Source organism: Perna viridis, chromosome 8 (genome assembly GCF_037379345.1).
Source record: "Perna viridis isolate PV_CMFRI_1.1 ecotype Kerala chromosome 8, ASM3737934v1, whole genome shotgun sequence".
Lineage (NCBI taxonomy): Eukaryota > Metazoa > Mollusca > Bivalvia > Mytilida > Mytilidae > Perna > Perna viridis.
In genome coordinates, this window is record NC_142452.1 from 2038287 (window position 1) to 2062134 (window position 23848).

Consider the following 23848-nt stretch of genomic DNA (forward strand, 5'->3'; position numbering starts at 1 on the left):
CCCCTTGAAACTTAGAGACTTTCAAGGTTGTAGGCCATATGGTACCTACTAACTTTCCAATGAGTAGTTTATTTATCTTTGGAAGGGCAATTTTGTAATCTAAGAAATTGTTGTATATGACGATATACTGTTTCTTATCTTGTGATTGTACAACATTGTCTCCTTATATTGTCTCATTTCTAAAGGAATAATTCTCTTTGATTTGGAGTTGTTATGTTCTGCAATTCTGTCTTATTTATATTTGCTGTTTTTGTCTAAACTTGTTTTATATCTTACCATTTTTACCACGAAAATTAACACTATACATTAGATATTTCCAAAAGGATGCTGGAAATTACCTATATTAGTCTTTACGCTGCGTTTCACTCACCAAAACGTTCGACACTTTTGTCTTGTCCTGCCACAAATAATAGACTATGGCACTTATCTGAAGTATCCTTGTAATGAATGAATCCTGGACAGATTTGGTTTGTTTAACCGGGACGATGTGAAATGACACTATTTCTTAAATAGTGATTTTACCAATGTTATTCTAATAATAAACATCAAATTAAAAACTTTTTTTTTTAAAAAATGTTTTATTGCAGAATAGATAATACATTATGTTATAAAGTATTTACAAAAGAATCTTTCCTATTTACGTAGTTTAGTCCTCGTATCACACACAAGGCAGTTATTTTTCATTTCTTTTATAAAGCATTCCTCACAGTAGTTTGAATTACAGACAGGACAGACTGAGAATCGTACTTCACCGTCGTACTCGATGTCACAGCTCAAGCATTTCTTATTAGTCGGTAGACAAAAACTACAGAATCGGGCACAGAGAGGATATTTATACTGAACCCAGCCCCGAAATGTGATTCTATTTTCGATATGAAATTGCTTGTTCCTAGAGAGAATGTGCTGCCTCATCCAACCAAAAAACGATTTTCTCTTGTGACGAATCTTTTCATGGAGGAACTTGTTTCTCTCTTCGTCCCTGTCTGGATAGAAAAAAGTCGCAATTTTGTGACGGAGCCGTAAGCCATATGCCTGCATGACAACAAAAACAAATCCAAAGAAGTAAAGGAAACTAAAAATATAGATGTTTTCCTCCTTAGGTTTGCTGGCCATAGGGATACAAGTTGTAAGGTTAAATTGAACACCAAAATCTGAGTTTAAATCTATTGTACTTAGAAAAGCCCTCAAGAAAGCAGCTATAAACCCACTCCCATCAACTGATACATCAAGTTTGCTGTTGCCTCCAATGTTTATATTCAGGTTTCCATAGCGATCAATCAAGCTGAGAACAAAGTACAAGGTGTAATCAAAGACGATGATTACTGCTGCAATAAGGAGATGAATTAATACCTTCCCAAACCCCTGTTTGAAGTGAGCAATCTCTTTAGACACCAGAAAGGGAGATCTGGTATCTACATATTTGCTCCTTTCACCTCTTTTCAGAGGCAGAATTGAGCTGTTTAATTTTACTTTGCATTGGAGGTCATATCGCTTGAATGAAGTAGTTATGTAGAAATTGTCATAACGGTCTTTGCTTAAAAACTTCCGTAGGTATATAGCTGACTTGATGAATAGTATCAATAAAGTCAATGTCAATATGTTTCCAAATATACTCGCAGCTTCAGAAAACTTAGCCAATTGAGACAAGATGTCTGCTTTTACTTCTGATACTATTTGTGCCGCACTTTTTGAGGAGTTGATATTCCCATTTAAATCGAAATCACCATCAAAATCAAAGTAAAAAAATTTGGTTACGGAGGAGACGGCTTCCTTTATACCATTGGTAGTCAGGCCAATCAGGTCGGAGAACAACTTTAATGGTGTACATACTACATATTCTCCCAACTCCAAAACGTTGCAAATAGCACTTATGTCTAACACTACGCAGATTTTGTCTAGAAGACTTAACCTTTTAATTCTGAAAAAAAAGAAAATGATAAAATGATAAAACCAAAATGGCTTTTGACTTATAGCTTAGTAATTAATGCACGATTAGGATGAACACTAGGGAAAGGAACACATACTTTAAAGCATTTTCTATTGTAAAGTATCGTTGGGGAGGTTGGATTAATACAGGGATCTACTGCTTTTGTCACATGATGTTTTACTAGCTACTGTCACATGATGTTCTACTACTGTTGTCATGACTTTGTTGAAGAACAAATAAAAACATTAATATGGGGTAGGCATTGCCTAAATCAGCGAGCACCCAGAGCTTTACGACACGTGTACTGTCTGTGCCAGATTCGTCAAAATAATGAAAACATTACAAAAATGAAAAAGGGTAGGGGGTCGGACGAAATTTTTTGTTTTGCAATTGCAATATTTCTATTTAAATTTCAAGGCAAGCGTGATCAATATTTTTATTTGAAAATCTGTCTTGTTAAATAACGAGGATATTTTTTTTCAATGGGTGAGCAAGGAGCTCATTTTTAACTGCTTGAAACGAGTGACTATGAAATAATTTTTTCCCAAAAAAATTCCAACCTTTTCCCCCTTTTCCCTTCGCCTTTTAAATAGTCGATAGTTATGTAACACTTCGCCATACTTTACATTTTTTTTTATTAAAATCGTGTCTAGTAACACCCTTTTCAGTTTTAGCCGGTCAGATCAATTTGTACAAATACCGGAAATATTACAGTTCTCCACGAATGGTGGGAACATGTGACGTAAACAAAATTCAGACGCAACTGACAGCTGCAAACAAGAAAATGAGTGCCTTACCTATCTTAGAAAAGCTATGTTTCGATTTGAATAATACAATCGGGGTTATATTTTTTTCAAGGCGGGTTAGGTTCTTGACAACAGCAACAGTGGAACAGCGGAGATACACGTACGTACATCCACGTGTTTCCCGAAGTTTTTTTTACATCACATTCACTTCTTTAAATAAGTAAAAAAAAGATAAAGACCTGACAGTCTGTTAGAATTGGTCTCAGATATTACCGTGGATGTGAGAGTAATCAAGGTAACCGAGATTCTAGCGGAAATCAAAAGAATGTAATCCAAGGACAAAGACCAGACATGGAAAACAGACAATCAAAAAACATAATGTAACAAAAATAATACATACAAAGTAACAAAAGTAAATGAGCAACTCGAACTCCACTAAAAACTGGGAGCATGGACCAGGTGCAGCAGTAGGGTAAGCGTCCTCTGCTTTTCTAGAAACATCCACTGAGTTGCTAATAAAAAAAGTCAAGTGCGGAGTAGACGACTGAAGGAAAGGGAAACTATGACATGAACACGTGATTGTGCTGGTTTTTTTTACGCATATAATATTTTTCTGATACCAATATCAACACTTAAAATATAAAAAAAATGTCATTTACCTTTTAACAGAATGTTGAGAATTGTGTATGGCAAACCAAAGTGGACAAAAATCAATATTTTGTAATAGAAAATAAATTTGTAATATTACAAAATCATTTTTTTAATATTAGAAATTCATTTTGTTATATTAAAAATTCATTTTCTAATATTACAAATTCCTGATTTAGTAATAATATAAACCATCAGACATTTTAAAATATTACAAATTGTATATGTAATGTTAGAAAATGAATTTGTAATGTTAGAAAATGAATTTGTAATATTAGAAAATTACTTTGCAATATTGCAAAATCAGTCACATTTTTTAATATCACAAAATGATTTTCTAATATTAAAAAATCGTTATTGAATACGACAAATCCATTTTCTAATATTAAAAAATCAATTTCTAAATATTAAAAAGTCGCTTTTAATATTAGAAATTTAGTAGATTTTTTAATATTAAAAAAAGAGTTATGTGATATTAGAAATCTAATTTGTAATATTAAATAATCATTTTTTGATATTAGAAAACACTTATTTTGTAATATTAGAAATCATACTTTTTAATATTAGAAAACATACTAATTCATTTTCTAATATTACAAATTCTGATTTAGTAATACATGTATTATAAAACATTACACGTTATAATATTACAAATTGAATTTGTATTACTGGAAAATAAATTTTATTATTAGAAAATCACTTTGTAATATTAGAGAGTAATCAAGGGAACCAAGGTTATAGCGGTAATCAAAAGAATGCAATCCAGGGACAAAGACCAGACATGGAAAACAGACATACACAACAAAGAACATACAGAAACTAAAATCATACATACAAAGTAACAAAAGCAAATGAGCAACTCGGACTCCACTAAAAACTGGGAGCATGGACCAGGTGCACCGGTAGGGTAAGCATCCTCTGCTTTTCTAGAACCACCCACCGAGTTGCTCATAAAATGTCAAGTCCGGGAAAGACAAACGAGGAAAGGAAAACTATGACCCGTTGAATAAATCAGTTTTCATGGTGCTGATGGATACATCATAACGATCCACGAGTTCCTGATGACGACCATAAAACTTCTGTAGTGATGACTTCAATCTTGTAGCAACATAACCTTGTTCCAGAAGCCTATTTGTTAGAGTTCTAGTGCGATACAAAAAGTCTGCGTAGTTTTGGCAAGCTCTGGCATAACGTATGAGTTGTGATATGAACACTCCATACGCAGGTGCTGAAGGGATATTGCCACAGATGAAAGGAAAGTTGACAATTCTGAATGAAAAGTCGTCACGTTTGTCGTAAAGTTTGGTTAATAGTTTTCCTTTACCATCGATTTCTAAGTGTAGGTCAAGATAAGAGGCTGACTTCACAGTGTCTGCAGTATTCTTTATCTCAAGTTCTTTTTGGTAGATGCGATGTATCAAATCCCCGAAATTAGGATTGTTTAAAGATAATACGTCATCTATATATCGACACTGAGATTGAAGGATCTAGCCAAACGATATTTTTTCTTTCTGATCAGATCAGCTATAAAGTCAGCCTCATAAGAGTGAAGGAATAGGTCAGCAAGTAAAGGAGCACAATTTGTTCCCATTGGAATGCCGACCGTTTGTTGAAAAACACGTCCACCACACTGGACAAATATGTTGTCGATTAAAAATTCCAGCATTCGAAAACATCTTCCTCTGTATATTTGGAAGATGATTTGGAATTATTTCTTACAAAGTATGAGGAATCTCTACCAAGAACTAAATATTTGTATCTAGGTTTACCGTCTTTTTTGGAAAAAAAACAACGATGTATAATGTTTTAAGTCGGGAATTTAACTGTGTATGGGGAATAGAAGTATACAGTGTTGAAAAACATAGGTTTTAATGCTATTATATTCAGATAATAGTCTTGAACTAATTGTGTCCAAAAGATCTTTCGAATTTTTCAGGACACACATTGAATTAATACCACTACGGGAGTAACAAGTGTTGTGGTAGGACTGCAGACCCTCTTTGACAGTTGTGAGTATAGAAGTTAAAAGTTTTGAAAGAGGTTTGGTGGTACATTTTGCAGATCCAGCTATGAAACGTTGTTTGTATGGATTCTTGTGGAGTTTAGGAATCCAGTATATAGATGGTAAATCACAATCATCATCATTAAAACAATCACTTTGCAATATTGCAAAATCAGTCACATTTTTTAATATTACAAAATGATTTTCTAATATCAAAAAATCGTTATGAATAAAAGAAGTCCATTTTTCTAATATTAGAAAATCAGTTTCTAATATTAAAAAATCATTTTAATATTAGAAATTCAATCGATTTTTTAATATTAAAAAAGATTTTTGTGATATTAGAAATGTAATTTGCTCCTGCGTATGGAGTATTCATATCACAACTCATACGCTATGCCAGAGCTTGCCGAAACTACGCAGACTTTTTGTATCGCGCTAGATGTCTAACAAATAGGCTTCTGGAACAGGGTTATGTTGCTACAAGATTGAAGTCATCACTACAGAAGTTTTATGGTCGTCATCATGAACTCGTGGATCGTTATGATGTATCCATCAGCACCATGAAAACTGATTTATTCAACGGGTCATAGTTTGCCTTTCCTCGTTTGTCTACCCCGGACTTGACTTTTTATGAGCAACACGGTGGGTGTTTCTAGAAAAAACAGAGAACGCTTACCCTACCGGTGCACCTGGTCCATGCTCCCAGTTTTTAGTGGAGTCCGAGTTGCTCATTTACTTTTGTTACTTTGTATGTATGATTTTAGTTACTTTATGTTCTTTGTTGTGTGTGTCTGTTTTCCATGTCTGGTCTTTGTCCCTGGATTACATTCTTTTGATTACCGCTATAACCTTGGTTCCCTTGATTACTCTTTGTAATATTAGAAAATGAATTTGTTTTATTAAAAAATCATTTTTTAATATTAGAAAATACATATTTTATTGTCCACGCTGGCTTGCCATAGTGCTGGATCTGTTTTACGTATATAATATTTTTCTGACACCAATATCAACACTTAAGATATAAAAAAATGTCATTTACCTTTTAACAGAATGTTGAGAATTTAATATTGGATGAAGTGATGTTTTCAAACTGCTGGTGGTTTGAGAGATATCCCATGAGTAAAGTCCAGTAGAGTAGGGGATTTCTGTCGAGCTGGACGGAATCATCATATCAGACATGTTTCTTGAATTTAGTTCAGAATTTTTGTGTGCAAAGTTTGTACCAAATGCTACATGTGTTTCTCTTCTAAATTTGAGTGTGTTAATTGTTTTTTTGTTAGATCGTTTTCGATTTCTGTTGTTTCCTATCGAGTGTAGAAAAATTTTGTTGATGAGTGACCTCGCAGTTGTTGAATTTTGTTTTGGTGGTATGATATTCATTATGATTTTCTGTTGTTTCTTCCTTTGTACCCTAGCAATAAGTTGCTTTGCTAAATCGATTGCTGCCTTTTCCTGTTCAGTCATGGCTCGTCTCCTTCTCTTTTTCCCAAACACACGTCTAAAACCATCTCCAATAGTCCTGACTGCATCTTTACCGAAGTTTATGATATCATCAGTAGGATCAATTTTCTTCAGTTCTCTCTCACATGCTGATTTGGCCCCGTTTATGCCATCTTCACAGTCTTTTTTGGCCGACTGAATTCCGCTTGAACATTTCTGATATAAAAAAATGTAAGGAAGAGAAAGTCAACTATAAACATTGTATTACTAAAATATAGTTTCACTTAATTTGGTTTAAAACCATGTATTAGTTTTATGCTTGAAATTTCAAACTGCCCAACCCTTTTTCTTGTAATCAGGGTATTTTGATATTTTACCCTACCGGTGCACATGATCCATGCTCCTAGTTTTAGTGGAGTCCGAGTTGCTCATTTACTTTTGTTTACTTTGTATACGTTATGTTCTTTGTTGTGTTTGTCTGTTTTCCATGTCTGGTCTTTGTTCCTTAATTACATTCTTTTGATTTCCGCTAGAATCTTGGTTCGCTTAATTACTCTTTTATTGAATGCAATAAATTTCTAAGACAAATGATAAACAATATCACCACATGACGACAACGCCTATTGTTAACGCAAAACATTTTTCCAGTAAAGAATGTTTTCAGAAAACTTGTTTTGTTAATAGGATGCCTATTGTTTCCTTAGAGATGGAGACAAAATCCCCTGATGAAGGCATATTACATACACCTGAGAAAATAATGTCCATTGTGAATAAGGTATATATGTTAGTGGGAACAAGATATACAGACAGTCATGTTAAGTGAGAATGAGGTATACTCATACTGACAGTAATGTTCGGTGAGAATTAGGTATACTCATACAAACAATAATGTTCAGTAAGAGTAAGGTTACACCTACAGAAAGTAATCTTCAGTAAGAATAAGGTATACACATACAGAAAGTAATGTTCAGTGAGATAAAGGTATAAATGTACAGAAAGTACTGTTCAGTGAGAATGAGGAATACACATACAGAAAGTAATGTTCGGTAAGAATGAGGTATACTCATACAGAAAATAATGTTCACTAAGAATGAGGTATACATATACAGAAAGTGATGTTCGGTGAGAATGGGATATACCCATACAGGAAGTAATGTTCGGTGAGAATGAGATATACACATACATATACATATCATTATTCAATAATCAATATAATAATCTATATATTCGATATACTATAAAAAAACATAATGATTTCAAAGTTTGACTTTACATTTGACGTGAATATAAAATGACACTTACATATTCACCATTAAATGTCTTACTAATCAATGAACTACAATTCAAACATTGCTAATCTGCTTTGGACAAATAACTAAATGAAAAAGAGATATAAAATTATGAATTAAAACTGCATTAATGGTTACACAAGATTTAAACACTTCTCTACCAAGCTCATTATTAGTTACATGACGTACCTGTGCGGCTGTTTTCAGAGCATTTCCAGCTTTTTCCAACCCACTTTCAAAGTCGTTTATAAGATTCAACACAGGCTGAATGAAGTCCTTAATATCCTGAGCTATGGTCTTTACCCTTAATAGTCCATTATATAAAGTATGTTCAATCCTCCGTATCGGCTCCTCTAATTGTCTTTTAAGTTGTTGAGTTTGGTTGTAAATTAGCTCCTGAGCACATGCCATAGATTCAGATGCCTGTTGAGAATTATATGCAATATTAACGACCGGCCCAGCTAAAAGTTTGGCAAAAATAATCGACATAAATACAGTCCTTCCCTTTCCGGTAAATAAATTCGGTACCATTAAAAGTATGATGCAACGCATATGTGTAGATAGTGTCATCCCTATACAAATAGGGACAGAAAATCCTACAGTAATCCAGCCTGATGTCTCTATAGAATAATCATAACTGTATCGTAGGAGCACAAACAGAATTCCACAAGCAATTAATCCACCAGCAAAACCCAAAAAACCTTTTAGGATTCTTTTTTCCCCAGGGCCACTTCTTAGAATGTTGTGTCGGGCTGTGTTGACTGGCCTTTTGATACACTCTGGAAGTTTAACCCCTAACAGCTGTTTTTGACCTGGAATGAAAGTAAGTCTTCTGTGGAGAATGTTGGCCGGTATCTTTGCCTTCTCCCTGGGGATTAAGTCCTCCTTGCAAACTGTTTGGGATATCTTTATCTGATCTTGTGGTTTCGTTGCCATTGAGAGTCTTTTGACTTTGTTTCGGAACGATTCCTTTTTTGTAATAAAGTTTGTTGGGAAGGTTCCTGTTTTACCTGAAGATGCATTATACCCCAGTGACCAACCATTTCCAACATCTTCTACTTGTGTGATTATGTCTCCAACTTTAAGATTTATGTCTGTAACTGATTTAGCATTATACGAAGTGGACACCTTGTACATTGCAATATACCTGAAGCGAACAATAAAATGATTAACAAAATATGTATCAGTTTGTTCTTGTTTCTGTACTAAAATGTACTTCTAAAAAAATGGTGAATCCTGACCACACCTACCATATTATTAATCAAAACCCTTATTATCTCAAAAAATATGTAGCTGTATTTATTAGTTCTATGCTTTGACATTGATGATTCATAAATCGTTATTTTAAAATAACACCATGTCTTGGTCTATATATATATATATATATATATCTATATATCTATATATATATATATATATATATATATATATTTGTCAAATAAAGTTCCAACACAACCAGAAGTTCCATATTTATAATTCACTAGTACTTTCACGTCTTTATAGACGATCTTCAGGTGAAAAACTACAATAGTATCTAAGTAACGTTTCAGTGACGTCACAGATATAGAACGACTTAGTAACGTTATAAATAGATTCAACGTTATAAATAGAGTTAAAACGAAACTGAAAGTGTAAGCTGATACATATAATAAAAATGAATTTAACGTCCGTTTAAGATAGGTTTAAATTTTTCAATAAACTTTCGTTCTTTCAACTCCCTTAAAGTGTCTCTCGGAGATTTCATTTTATAAAATGGAAAAATAAAAAAAAATTCAGAAAAGGAAGCTGATGCATTAAAATTTTTCGCATCAGACCAGCAATTTCTACGGCCTACCCAAAATTCACAAATCCGCGGAAATTCAAAACGCAGTGAATTTACAAAACACAGAATATATTAAAGTAACCCCACCTACTGCTTTAAAACTTCGGCCAATTATAGCCGGTCCAGTATGTCCTACACATCGCCCTAGCCACATGATCGATATTGCACTTAAGCCACTGTGTACATATGTTCCGTGCTTCATTCGGGACGATATTGACTTTTTGTCGCATATACCGATAGAACAGATCCAAATTCACTCTTGGTTAGTTACGACGTTATAAGTCTTTGTACCAACATTACGCATAATCTCGGAATAGAAGCCGTAAAATTTTGGATTGAAAAACACAGAGGATGTATTCCAGATAGATTCGATAATGACTTTATTTTAGAATCAGTCAGACTTATCTTAGAAAACAATTCGTTCTTCTTTGGTGGTAAAATATATACAAATAAAAGGAACAGCGATGGGCGCTAAGTTTTCTCCCACTTATGCCACGTTAGTCATTGGTTATTTAGAACAAAAACTGTACCGCAACATAGAACAAAAATATGGACTAGAATTCACAAGAGATATCTCATTGCTACTTAAGGATGGCAAACTAACCACAGATATTTACTATAAGAATACAGTCACCCATCAATATCTAAATTTTAAATCTTGCCACCCATCTCACACGAAACGGAATATCCCGTACTGTCTGGCACGAAAGAGTAATCAAGGGAACCAAGGTTATAGCGGTAATCAAAAGAATGTAATCCAGGGACAAAGACCAGACATGGAAAACAGACATACACAACAAAGAACATAAAGTAACTAAAATCATACATACAAAGTAACAAAAGAAATGAGCAACTCGGACTCCACAAAAAATGAAAAATATGCACTGTAATTGAAGATCCAAACATCAGATATATATATATATATATATATATATATATATATATATATATATATATATATATATATATATATATATATATATATGTATGTATGTGTGTGTTATATAAGGTGTCAATGCTTGTTTGTAACTCAATTCACGTTTGAACATTTTACAGATTTGGTATTATTTTAAATGTTTTCTTTACATCTTGACACACGTATAATCTATCTGTCATTCGTTAACTACAAAATTTGGACAAATTAGAATTAAAAAAAAACACGTTTTTTTCCCTTGTATTTACCTGTTATGAAAATTGTATGTTACCTTACCTTGTGGGCAAAACCCAATCAAGATGTAAAGGAGGTATTATGTGCTTTAAGAAGTTGATCTTCTATGAAAAGTAACAAAGAGGCGAAACTAGTGACGTTTCTAAATTCAGTTATGGTCCTCCCAGTTACAAATAAAATCCAATCATCATTTGTCGGATGACAACCACTTTGTTCATCATCGATATAAATTGTAATTACTAAGAATTATTTCCTGAATTACGATTGGCAGTTGCATTGAGGTCATTGTGTAGAATCTGCCATGATATAGATTTGTCCATTGCATTATATTTTAAAAATAACGATAGCTTATTAAAATCAGCCCATGTTTAGTCATGCACAAATTATGGAAGCTAGGTCATAATGATTCCTACGTAGCCTGATTGAAGTATTATAGTGTTGAATCACAAACAACTAAACCATATATATATATATATATATATATATATATATATCAGCATGACACATATGTTTTTTTTTCTACACGGAACATAGTGAAAAATTAACTAAAAGCAAATCAAAGCTAAACAAAGAGTACATGTACAAAGAAAAAGGGCAATAAAGATGGACGACAGTTATATTCATTTTTATCGAAATATGTATAAATTATCCAACAATCAAGTCACCATAATATTAAATCTCTTGAGTTGAATCGACTGCAAAATGTTTATCACATATTGTTTTATTTCAGACAATGCACAATGTTCTCCTCTTTCTCAATTTTATTTTAAAGTTTTAAATACTAATCGTGGAAGAGAATTATATATCAATAGTATAGGAATAATACATTTTACTTCTATAGCATAATGAATAAATTGTTTCATATCAAATGTTCATCAGTACATAATAAATTTAGGCAAATACATTCGGAATTTGTGATTGACAATATTTTTATCGAATTTTGAGGACAGGTTTTCGGGAGACGAATGTCACCAATGGAATAATGATGGGATCAGATTATTCAACAGTCAACCCACCAAACTTGACACTTAACGTACTTTACTGTTTTTGGAGTGCAAAAAAAAAATCATTTGAAGTATAAGATCGACTTTATAACTTTCAAAATTAGTATGATTCAGTTGATAGTTATGACTTTTCTACGTTTTATATAACGTAACTACATAAATTGATTAAAAAAAATGTCAAATTTAATTAAATGATCCTGGTTCTTTTCTTGTAATGCCTATTATGCATTTGTCAGTGATCAAAGACGGGATAAATACATCAATTATATTTATTTGGATATTAACAATGCTTTGAGTTTTTTTTATTGATAATATCTTCATTCGATTTGGTAATTCCTAAACAGATAGATTGTTGGTATTCAAATTGGGACTATGAGTGCTTCCATTACAGCCGATTTGTTTCTCTACTGCTACGAATCTCAGTTCATGGCTGAATTCTTTCAAGATCCTTCAAAACATGGTCTGCTGCATGAATTCATTGATACTTTTAAATATCTTGATGATATTTTGATTGTAAATAATCCTAACTTCAAAAACTATGGTCAAGATATCTACTCAAAAGAACATTAGCTGACTAAATCTAACAAAAATAGTATTGGTACACCACCATTTCTTGATTTAGTTATTACACTAGAAAATGGAAGCCTTCAAACTAAAAAAAAACAAAAGAGATGATTTGGATTTTTCTATAGTAAATTTTCCATATTCTTGAAGCACCCTCTTATGGTATTTATATTTCACAACTGGTCCAAGTTGGTCCTATTTGCAATTTAGTGTTAAATTTTAATGAACGCAATAGATTTCTTACAAAAAAAGCTTTTGCACCAGGTGTATCGATATCACAAACGTCTAAAAACATTAACTAAATTTTTTCACCGTTACAAAACTTTTATCACTTGCAGGTTCTTAATTAAAAATGGTTTTGCCCACCCATTTTTTAACGAAAATATAGTCTATAAAGCACATTATTTCAAACAAAATCTTATAGGTTTATTCGACTGCCTTTAATAGATTTTTTGGTAATGGATACGATTTTCAAATTATTGTCTATTCTTTGAACCTTGTTTTCACAAAAAGCAATATTCGACTCCTAATTGAATCCCTGTATAAAAATATGTCATTTTTTAGTATTGGACTGTACATCGAATCTTGCCCATTTAATACTTGACGTTACTACTCCAACCCACTAGAATTGTAGTATTTAATTATTTCTCATGCTGGTAGTTTTGATGGTATTATCCTTCGTTAATATGTTCTGATATAGCTTACTATATAGTTACTTAGGGCATTCTTTAAGTTTTATCTCATTTGTCTCTGTGGTTTATGTTGAGGTATTCCGTGGGGGAATTGGATGTACTATAGGATGAATTTAATGGTTTTTTTCTTTGTTGTTTCAGTTCATTTTTTGTCCTTAAATGAAAGGAGGATGGTAAAGGCCTTATAAAACTAATTTAACTCCATCGGAGATTTCATGCGCCTGTTCACAGGCAGATGTTGGTCATTAATGTGTCTTTGTGTCGTTATATTACTTTTTAGTTTGATTTTGAAGAATTGTCATTGTTACCGTGTATTTTATCATTATGTAGTCGGGCCCTTCCAAAGGTTACTTAGAGGTGTGTTTACACCTGTTCTAAACATTTTGGTGATCTCTAAAGGTATCTATTATTTTGTGTTTAGGTTATACACTGGTGCATTTGTGTCGTTTTACCATATCTGTTAATTTTCTATTGCATGGTTTACTTAAAGTCAAAAGCACGTGGTTTTTATTTTCATGTATATTCAGCTGTCACCGTGTGTCACCATTTGTGTAGTATCTTCACAAATATGATAAACTATCTGCTAGGGTTCTTATAGATTTATTGGAGTTTAAGAAACACCCGGTAACATAATAAACACAAACTTAGACATTGACAAAAGACAAAGATAGTACACATAGCATGCAATTCACATACAAAGGTAGATAACTCTAATTGTCTCTCGTTACTTAAAATGAAAAATATAATCATTCTGTCAAGTCAATTCATTTTGAAATTAACCATTTATCTATAAATATATTTAACTCATATTCAATGTACAAAACTATCAAGCCAACTTCTGGTAATGAATTAGTTTGCAAAATCTTATAATACATAACACTTCGTATCACTGATCTATACTCAGTCATTCAAATGGAAAATTACAAGTTAATTATAAGACAAATAAGAAACACAGACAATATAAACAAAATACACATGTAAATAAACACACAAACTGAACACAGCTTACCATGTAACTGATTACAGGGGCTTAGCTGCCTTCCTCTCAGTCAGCCAAATTCTTTAAATATAACTCATACTGGATCTGAATAAAAATAATAACGACTTCACAAGTCTTTATATCGATATTGTTGGATATATCCAATATTACTTGATACAAAACAATATTATACATATCAAAATAATATATTCTGTATATTTAGATCCAATATCTGAATCTTTACCTACAGTTATAACTATATCTCAAGTGCTATAATTATTATACCAATAAAATACTTTGAAGTCTAAAACTTTATACCAATGAAAAGAATATCCGCATTCATTCTGAAAATCATACGTCTTTCATACCAAAAGATAAAACTATAGAAAATAGAACGCATCAGAACAAAATATAAGGAATGTTACTAACCTTCAGATATGAATATCCATAACTATAATAAATTGAAACTGTCAATACAAAATGTGAGACTGGAAATTTAATATGTCTCCTCAAACAAAAATTGAAAAGTGTAACTCACAAAAGAGTTCACACACAACCAATCAGAACAGAGAGAATAAAGGTCCCAGGATGTACAATATGTCTAAATGAAAATCAAAGTACTGAAAGTCCTAAAAGTCATAGTCAAAGTCTGATATGCATCTATCAACAAATATACACATTTATAATATTTATTCATATAAAAAATATCAAATCATATCAAATCCATATATACTACATTGATTTGCATGATAAATTTCTTTAATCATTAATTAATTCATTCATACATTACTTCTATCATATTGAAGAATTCGACGGGACAATGTGAAGAAATGGACTTAAACTTATGAACGGACTACATTTAATAGTTGTTTGTTTGTTTGTTGAGGTTTAACGTCCGAGCAGCAATATTTCAGCTATATTCAGACGATGAACATGAAATTAATGATAAAATGAACATGAAATGATGATGAAATGAAAAAGGGATGGGACACAAGGACAATGGGGGGTCGACAAATTTTGATTGCCACTGGAAATAGGGAGAGGTGGGTAGGGTCGGGCAATTTAGCCTCCTGTGGCGGAGCCCTAGGGTTCCTACTCCGGGAGAATACCACAGTAGGGTTCTTTAACGTGCGAGGAACGTGGCTTCTTTCCCAACACGGTGCACCACTATGGTTTGCGGTCAGTTTTTCTGTATTATAGCCTGACAACCCCAGCATGTAACACGCCAGGGGTACCCCATTCCACCACCTGGGGCACACATCCCAGTTGCTCTGTGGGCAGAGCGCCCTAGCCCCCGGCTAGGGTTCTGAGCACTATTTAGTTGCCTTTTACGACAAGCTTAGCGCTCCTGCAGGCCTATTCTTTTAACACCCGGACCTGCACGGGGGACATTTAATAGTACATGCTAGTACATGCTTTCACGCACTAAACTAGCTGCATGAGCACCCGCACTTCACTGGTACTTAAGTAGCAGTCCGCCTAAGAATCATGCAATTTTCACTAAAAGTGATTTATTGATGTCAGATATTTTATCCAAATTGACTCTAAATCAGTTGGATATTTCAGAAAAACAATGAATAAAATGAAAAAAATGAAAAATGTTACACCGTTACCATAACAACAACCACTCCTTACCAACCCCCAATTTAGGGCCTGATTATCACAAAAATGTCACAATTTGAATGTATTTTTTAATATCTAATGGTGGAAATTTACCAAACTAAATAATTATATTAATGGAGTGTGTATTATGGAAAACAATTCTTAATAATGTACAAAGCAATCTGATTTGTTAAGATCCGGTTACCATAGCAACCAAAATTCTTAATTTCTGACAATTTCAAATATACGAAAATAGGCTATGTTTAGACCCGTTTTGCTAACAAGAGCAGGAAAATATTATCAAAATGTATGCATGGATGTGTAGTAGGTGCTCTTCACTGAAACATAACCAAAATAAAAATATTTAGCATATCTTTGTTTTTTGCTCATTTGGGCCTTAAATTACCCCCGTAAAGACTTTTCTTCTTCTTAACGCTTTTTATACAAACTTTGTCCAGACAATAACTTTTTTGTCTTTTGACCTAGACTTCTAATATTTAGTATGTTGGTATATCCTCTCGAGGCAGAGTGTCGCTACCAGAGTGGTAGACTTTTGACTTTGACTTTTATATCAAGGTCAAATAACATACAAATTTTGGCAAAATACGACACACAATGTTTTCTGTGCCATTACTTTTTGGTCTTTTTACTAAGATATCTGATAAGATAATTTTGGCCAAATATACAAACTTTTGTCTGGGCTATAATTTTCTTTTGTCTTTTTTCTTAGACATCTGATATTTGGTATAGGGTTATGTTTTCTCAAGGCGAGGCGCATCGTACTAGATTGGTTGACATTTGAACTTGACCTTTGACTTCATGGTCAAATAACATATCAACTATTGACTTGATAAGTGTAAATGAGGACAGATGTCATATGACTGATACTAAATTGTTTTTTTTTTAATTTCTGTATTTTGAGAGAATTCAATCAGACCCAAGAATAATATTTCTTGCTTTTGTTAATCAACTCTTGACATTTTCAACTCCTGTTTTACTGAAATGCACATCTTCTTATCAAGATGTTCCAGGATTACATTCTTTTGATTTCCACTAGAATCTTGGTTCCCATGATTACTCTTGTAAACATGAACATGTAGGTTCTTGTTTACAGAATATTTCAAAATGTTTCATAATTTTGTTGTTTAAACATATATCACAATACTGTGACTTACACAAGATGGAATTTTGTGCCAGAAATTTAGATAAGAACAATTGGAGAATCAACATTAAATTTTATAATACATTATAGAAACATTATAAATGGATAACTAGAGGCTTAAGAGAGACTGAATTGTTCACTTGGTTTACCATTTGCTTATTAGAAAAAAATGGCAATGAGACAGGATAAGTTAAAATTAACTGAATAGCCAAATGTAGGAAACGCTTTTGATAGCATTTTATGACCTGAACCAGAATTTTGCTGACGGCAAGAGTTTTTGAATTATTTTTTAAAGACTCTTCTGACCCCTATGTTCCATTTTTAGTATAGGCACCATATACATTTTTAATGGATTAAACCAGCTTTCATGGTGCAGATGGATACACCACAACGATCCACGAGTTCATGGTGACGACCATAGAACTTCTGTAGTGATGACTTCAATCTTGTAGCAACATAACCCTGTTTCAGAAGCCTATTTGTTAGAGTTCTAGTGCGATACAAAAAGTCTGCGTAGTTTCGGCAAGCTCTGGCATAACGTATGAGTTGTGATATGAACACTCCATACGCAGGTGCCGAAGGGATGTTGCCACAGATGAAAGGAAAGTTGACAATTTCGAATGAAAATTCATCACGTTTGTCGTAATGTTTGGTCAATAGTTTTCCTTTACCACCGATTTCTAAGTGTAGGTCAAGATATGAGGCTGACTTAACATTGCCTGTAGACAGTGTAGTATCCTTTATCTCAAGTTCTTTTGGGTAGATGCGATGCATCAAAGCCCCAAAATTAGGATTGTTTAAAGATAATACGTCATCTATATAGCGGAAACTGAGATTAAAGGATCTAGCTAAACGGTATTCTTTCTCTATAACCTTTCTTTCTGACCAGATCAGCTATAAAGTCAGCCTCATAAGAGTGAAGGAATAGGTAAGCTAGTAGAGGAATACAATTATTCTCATTGGAATGCCGACCGTTTGTTGAAAAACGCATCCACCACACTGAACAAATATGTTGTCGATTAAAATTTTCAGCATTTTGTAAAAATCTTCTTCTGTATATTTGGATGATTTGGATTTATTTCTTACAAAGTATTAGTTAACTTTACGGGACATACTTTACATAGATTATGCATGTTACGCACAGTGCATGTTATTGAATATTCCAGGTTACGCATTGTTTGGCTCATTTTCAGCAGTGGCCATATTTAAACATATTCAGACTTACTACCATCATTTTCCACTGTGACACAGATACTATTACTTTTACCTAGTTATTCGATGAAATTGACACATTAATTAAACAACTATAGTTCAAAGGAAACTTTTTTCTTTCTTAATAATTTAATTTCAGAAGTAACACGGTTTCTGATTGGATAAAAAAATTTCGTCCGCCATCTCATAGACCAAATTTTGTAATGTGACAGTGGCGTCATCAAAGAGTCATCAAGGGAACCAAGGTTATAGCTTTAACCAAAAAATGTAATCCAGGGACAAAGACCAGACATGGAAAACAGACATACATAACAAAGAAAATAAGTAACTAAAATCATACATACAAAAAAACAAAAGCAAATGAGCACCTCTGACTCCACTAAAACTCGGGAGCATGGACCAGGTGCAACGGTAGGGAAAGCGTCCCCTGCTTTTCTAGAAACACCCGCCGAGTTCTTCGTAAAAGAGTCAAGTCCGGGGTAGACGAAAGAGGAAAGGAAAACTATGACACATTGAACAAATCAGTTTTCATGGCGCAGATGGATACACCGTAACGATCCACGAGTTCATGATGACGACCATCAAACTATTTTAATGATTTACTCAGTGAATTTTGATAATTAAATTAAATTATAAGGAATAACTGTTATATCTTTTCGGTCTTTTTGAAAAAACCTCAGTTTTGAAATTGACCTGCTACATAGGGTATTAAGTGTGCACCAAGTGACTGAGGTTATTTCTTCTTAGACCGAAAACGTATAACAGTCATTCTTAAAATGAAAGGAAAAGCAGGGAACCAGTGTTAGAATAGGGTAAATGCAAAAGAGTTCGTATGATATTGAAATGTGTGAACAACTTGTAGGTTTTTTAAAAGTTTGTAAAATTGAATTAAAGATATCCAATGGACTTAGAAATGATTTTTCTGGGCCTTCTTAAAGAATTGCACGATTCGACGACTTTAATTGTAATTCCATCACATTTAATACGACACAGACTTAGTTTTTGTCACAGTTCGAACTCAGAAATAATTACAAACAAAACCAAACAAAATAAAAACTAAACATTTAGAAATTTTAAAAAATTATCTGTTACCCTTAATGCAAAGTATTTTGGTAATACGACATAGTGACCAGGTAAAAGTGATTGAACTAAATCCTGAAGAAAGTCAGATGTCTACATATTTTTTTTATTATACTATACAAATCAAATGATCTACCTATTCGTATCAGAAGAAACGCGGGTCTCTTCGTCAGTGTAGGGGCTGATATTTCTAAAATAAAATCCTTTTTGAAAGTCTTTCCTTTCTCATAGATGACTGAGTTATCAGTTTTACTCATATGCCCTTAAAGATTCATTTGGTTTTGGTTAACTCTTTCCTACCATCGTACAAAAGAACCCATGGTGATATATACATTTTTATTTCAATTCCAAAACTAACCGTACTGAAAGCCGGAGATTTATTGCGATATAAAACCTGGTTTAAAAATCCACCATTTCCATCAGAAATGCCTGTACCAAGTCAGGGCCATTCCGATTGTTTCCAACTTCCCGGCCATTGCCATATTGCCACATGTTATGCGGACTTCCCTTGAGTTTGACAGTTCGGTAATTTTGTTACCACCCTTTATTTGATTTGTTATGAAATAATAAAAGGTTGATGATGTTTATTTGAAAAAAAAATATGATATGCAAAGTAAAATTGATATTACGTCTTGCTTGCAAGCACAGAAACAGCTAGATAGGTTGAGATACCTTCGTTATTTCTATACACAATTTTATGTAGAGCTAATAAAAAGACGTTTGTGAAAGGATGAAATATTGTTTTTTTTTCTATCAAATTCAGATCGTCCATTTCATTTGACAAATTCCTTTAGGTATATAATGTTTTACCCTCATCTCGTCATTGCAAAAAGTAAATGTTGTTAACATTAGTCTTAACATTATTCTTCTTACATTAGCTAAGTTTTGTATGTCATCAGCTGAGTCAGTTCAATTTTAATTTTTCTGATGATGTTAAAATATTTTAAGCAAATTTTGATGATGTTTTGGATTTGTGAATGATACTTACCTCGTTTCTGTTACTAGATTGCTCACTTACTTGTTTTAATAGTGGAATCCGCGATAACTAGAAATTCACGTGGTACATTTTGCCTTTATAACTATTAGGTTAAGGTATGGTTGGTTTTGTATTGTTTTGTTAATTGCCGGATTTCTAATTAATTTATAGCAGAAGAAGAGGTTATATTTTTTGTTTGGTAGTTATGACTTTCCTTATACTATTAGGTTAAGCTGTGGTTCTGATCGGATTTGCATGTTATTTGCCGGGTTTCTTGGTTACTCACAGTTACAAATGCGATTCCTTTTGATATTTGTGTGTCAGTTGCCGGGTTCATTGTTTACTGCCATATGAGACATTTCCATACAACAAAATATGATCAATTTTAAATAATATTTATAAATTTGTATTGTTAATTGTTAATCAGAGTGTACCATCCAACCACAGAACGAGGGTCCGCCATAGTCATCGCTCATTAAATGAATATCTATGGTATTGTCAGTTGAAAAGGTTTTAATGAATATTTTATCGCCCTGTTGGCATGTATCACCGTACAGAAAAGTTTACAGTAATCTAGCCTGATGTCTCTATGGAATAGTCATAACTGTATCCCTGGAGATTAAACAGAATTCCACCAGCAATTAATTCACCCACAAAACCAAAATAACTTGTCAGGAATGCTGTGTCTGGCTGTGTTGACAGGCCTTTGATATACTCTAGAAGTTTAACCCCCTAAAAGCGGTCTTTGACCTGGAATAAAAGTAAGTTTTCTGTGGAGAATGTTGTTTTTATACTTTGTTTCGGAGCGGTTTAATAGATTCTGTTGGGAAGATCCCACTCTTACCTGAAGATGCATTATAACCCAATGACCAACCATTTCCAACATCTTCTACTTGTATGATAATGTCTCCAACTTTAAGATTTATGTCTGAAACTAATTTAGCATCATTCGAAGTGGATACTTTGTACATTGTTATACAGTTGAAGCGAACAATAAATTGATTAAAAATATATGTATCACTTTGTTCTTGTTTTATAAAACAACGTAATAAAATTTACTTCTAAAAATATAGTATCCTCCTTGAGAATCGTGACTACACCTACCATAATTTTCATCAAGTTCCTTCTTATCTCAAATAATATGTGGTTCTATGCTTTGACATTTAGGTGTCATAAGTCATTGCTTTTGAAAAAAAAACACTGTCTTGGTCGGTATTACATATGTGTTACATAGGGTGTCAAGTATCGTACCTGCATTCACGTTTGCAGTATGCAGATATGTTCTTATTTTAAGTGTTTACTTTAAACGTATAATCTTTCTGTCATTTATAACTGCAAAATTCGGACAAATTAGAATTGAAAAAAATACGTTTTTTTTTTACTTTTTACATTTATCTGTTATGAAAATTGAATGTGACCTTAACTTTTGGTTGCAAAAATCAATTAAGCTAAAAATGAGGTATCATCTGCTTTAAGAAGTTGTTCCTCTATGAAAATCAAGAAAGAGGCTAAACTAGTTATGTTTCTAAATACAGTTATGGTCCTCCCAGTTACAAATTAAGTCCAGTCATCATTTGTCGGATGACAACCACTTTGTTTATCATCGATATACATTATAACTACAAAGTGTTATTTCCTAAATTACGATTGACAGTTGTCTTTAGATCATTGTGAAGATTCATAATATAGACCATTTTCATTGTATTATATATTAAAAATAACGATAGCTTATATGTACAAAGAAAAAGGGCAATAAAGATGAATGACAGTTATATTCATTTTTATCGAAACTTTACTTACTCAAAAAGAAAATGCCAAATTTTAAATATGTTTGGGTAATGTGAAAATGTTTTTTTTTTTTTTTTAAATATCACTGTTTAGATTAGTTTTTAATGTTATTTTTTTATTTGTAGAAAAAAGTAAATACCCGTGTTAAAGATCAAGCAGACCCTTCAAATCAAGACTTTGTTAACTTGAAATAGTGATTTCTAGGAAACTACAATTTTGAGCAAAACTTATTTGTTGATTACTTTAATATTGCAGTTTATCAAGGTATCGTTCATTACAAACTAAAAAATATGTAGGCATTGAATTGTATTTAACACAATGACAATCAATAGATTCATTCTTTTTTAATTGTAAAATGTAAAATAAATGTTGCTATAAACATGCATGTGGGATTTATTTTAGTTGTAAATATTTGCTAGAATATTTTCTATTAGATCAATTTCAAATACTCAAGATTAGATTAAAATGTCCTAAGAAATGACATGTTATAGTGGATCTTTCTCCAACCTAAGTCGACTGGAATATCCAACAATTCCAATGAAGTAGTAAGGAACATAACTTCACTTGTCTCGTTCTCGTCAATATTCAAGATTAGAAATCGATTTGAAATGTCTCATTGCAACCAACAATGTGTATATTTCAGGAAAAGGCTTGTTATGAATGTGTTCTGTTTGTCTACAGAACTACCTTAAATAAGAATTATTGAGAAGCACAAATCTGAAATGTTCCTTTTGTCATCATCAGACCCCCATTTCCAATTGAATGAGCTTTAGTTCACTTTGTAATTGTTATTTCATAACAAGTTTATCCTTATTATAGTTTTTTTTTTGTGGTTACACTATAGTAGTGGGTAACACCTTAACTATTATTAGGTGAAAAATAGAAGAATCCAATAATTTTATGACATAACACTTTTCTTACAAACTCATTGGCATGGTTGAATATTTATAATTCATACATACCTCTGAAATTAGTTTTCTAGTCTTATAGTGATAATCAAAATAATGGTCATTTTTTTCATATATACGATACATTTATATTGCCTGAACTGAGGGGTCATTCAACCTCCATTAGAAAGTCAACGCTGCAGTTTTATTTTAGCAAACAGGTAGAATTTGGTTCCACAAAAATCAAGCTTTAAAATCAAGCCTACATGCAAAAAAAACCCTCCCCCGTCTTGATCTGAGAATTCGAGGTATTTTCAATGCAAAATGTTTGGAAGGGGATTATTTATTTATTTTTTTTTGCTATAATTATATGATAAAAAACTTCAAACCATAATTCATCCAAAAGCTCAAAAAACGGAGCTATTTAATGATATCTAACATTTTTGTATCTGTACCTTTGTTATTGGAAAACACAGCTTTTACTAACATATCTACACAAATCCCTCCAACGGGCATGGGGTTATGCTGGCCCACGGTCTATCAGCTGCGTATTGATTTTCTAGGTAATTTGCGTGTTTTCTCTCTTTTTTAAATTTTGTATGTCATTTTCTTTACTAATAGTTTTAAACGTAGTACATTTCGTATTTATAGTATTTATATGATATTTGCCTGGTTTCTTGCTAATTCTTAAAAGAAGATGATTGTGTTTGGTGTTTGCGGCTCGGTAGAGATGGTCTTCTTTTTAGATTCGCATATTGTTAGCCGGGTTTCTTGGTTACTCAAAGTTATAAATGCGATTCCTTTTGAATTTTGTGTCAGTTGCCGGTTCCATTATTTATGACATATTTCCATACAGC

The 23848-nt window shown here is 32.7% G+C and overlaps 1 protein-coding gene across 1 annotated transcript; it reads right to left on the minus strand.

Moving 5' to 3' along the window:
• Nucleotides 1-558: 558 nt before the first annotated feature.
• On the minus strand, nt 559-11258 carry LOC148608910 (uncharacterized). The gene is made up of 4 exons (XM_088541261.1): nt 11088-11258; nt 8245-9202; nt 6366-6982; nt 559-1918 (listed from the first exon to the last, which is right to left on the minus strand). The coding sequence occupies exons 2-4, from the start codon at nt 9190-9192 to the stop codon at nt 634-636; spliced, it is 2850 nt and encodes a 949-aa protein (XP_088397387.1). The 5' UTR covers nt 9193-9202; nt 11088-11258; the 3' UTR covers nt 559-633.
• Nucleotides 11259-23848: the final 12590 nt, after the last annotated feature.

Bases quoted from the DNA above. Each gene is read 5' to 3' on its own strand.
- LOC148608910 (XM_088541261.1), bottom strand. From the start codon at position 9,192: ATGTACAAGGTGTCCACTTCGTATAATGCTAAATCAGTTACAGACATA. The intron at 6,983-8,244 runs GTACGTCATGTA...TTTTTATATCAG, and splicing joins CTCTGAAAACAGCCGCACAG to AAATGTTCAAGCGGAATTCA. The intron at 1,919-6,365 runs GTAAATGACATT...CTTTTTTTTCAG, and splicing joins TCTCAACATTCTGTTAAAAG to AATTAAAAGGTTAAGTCTTC.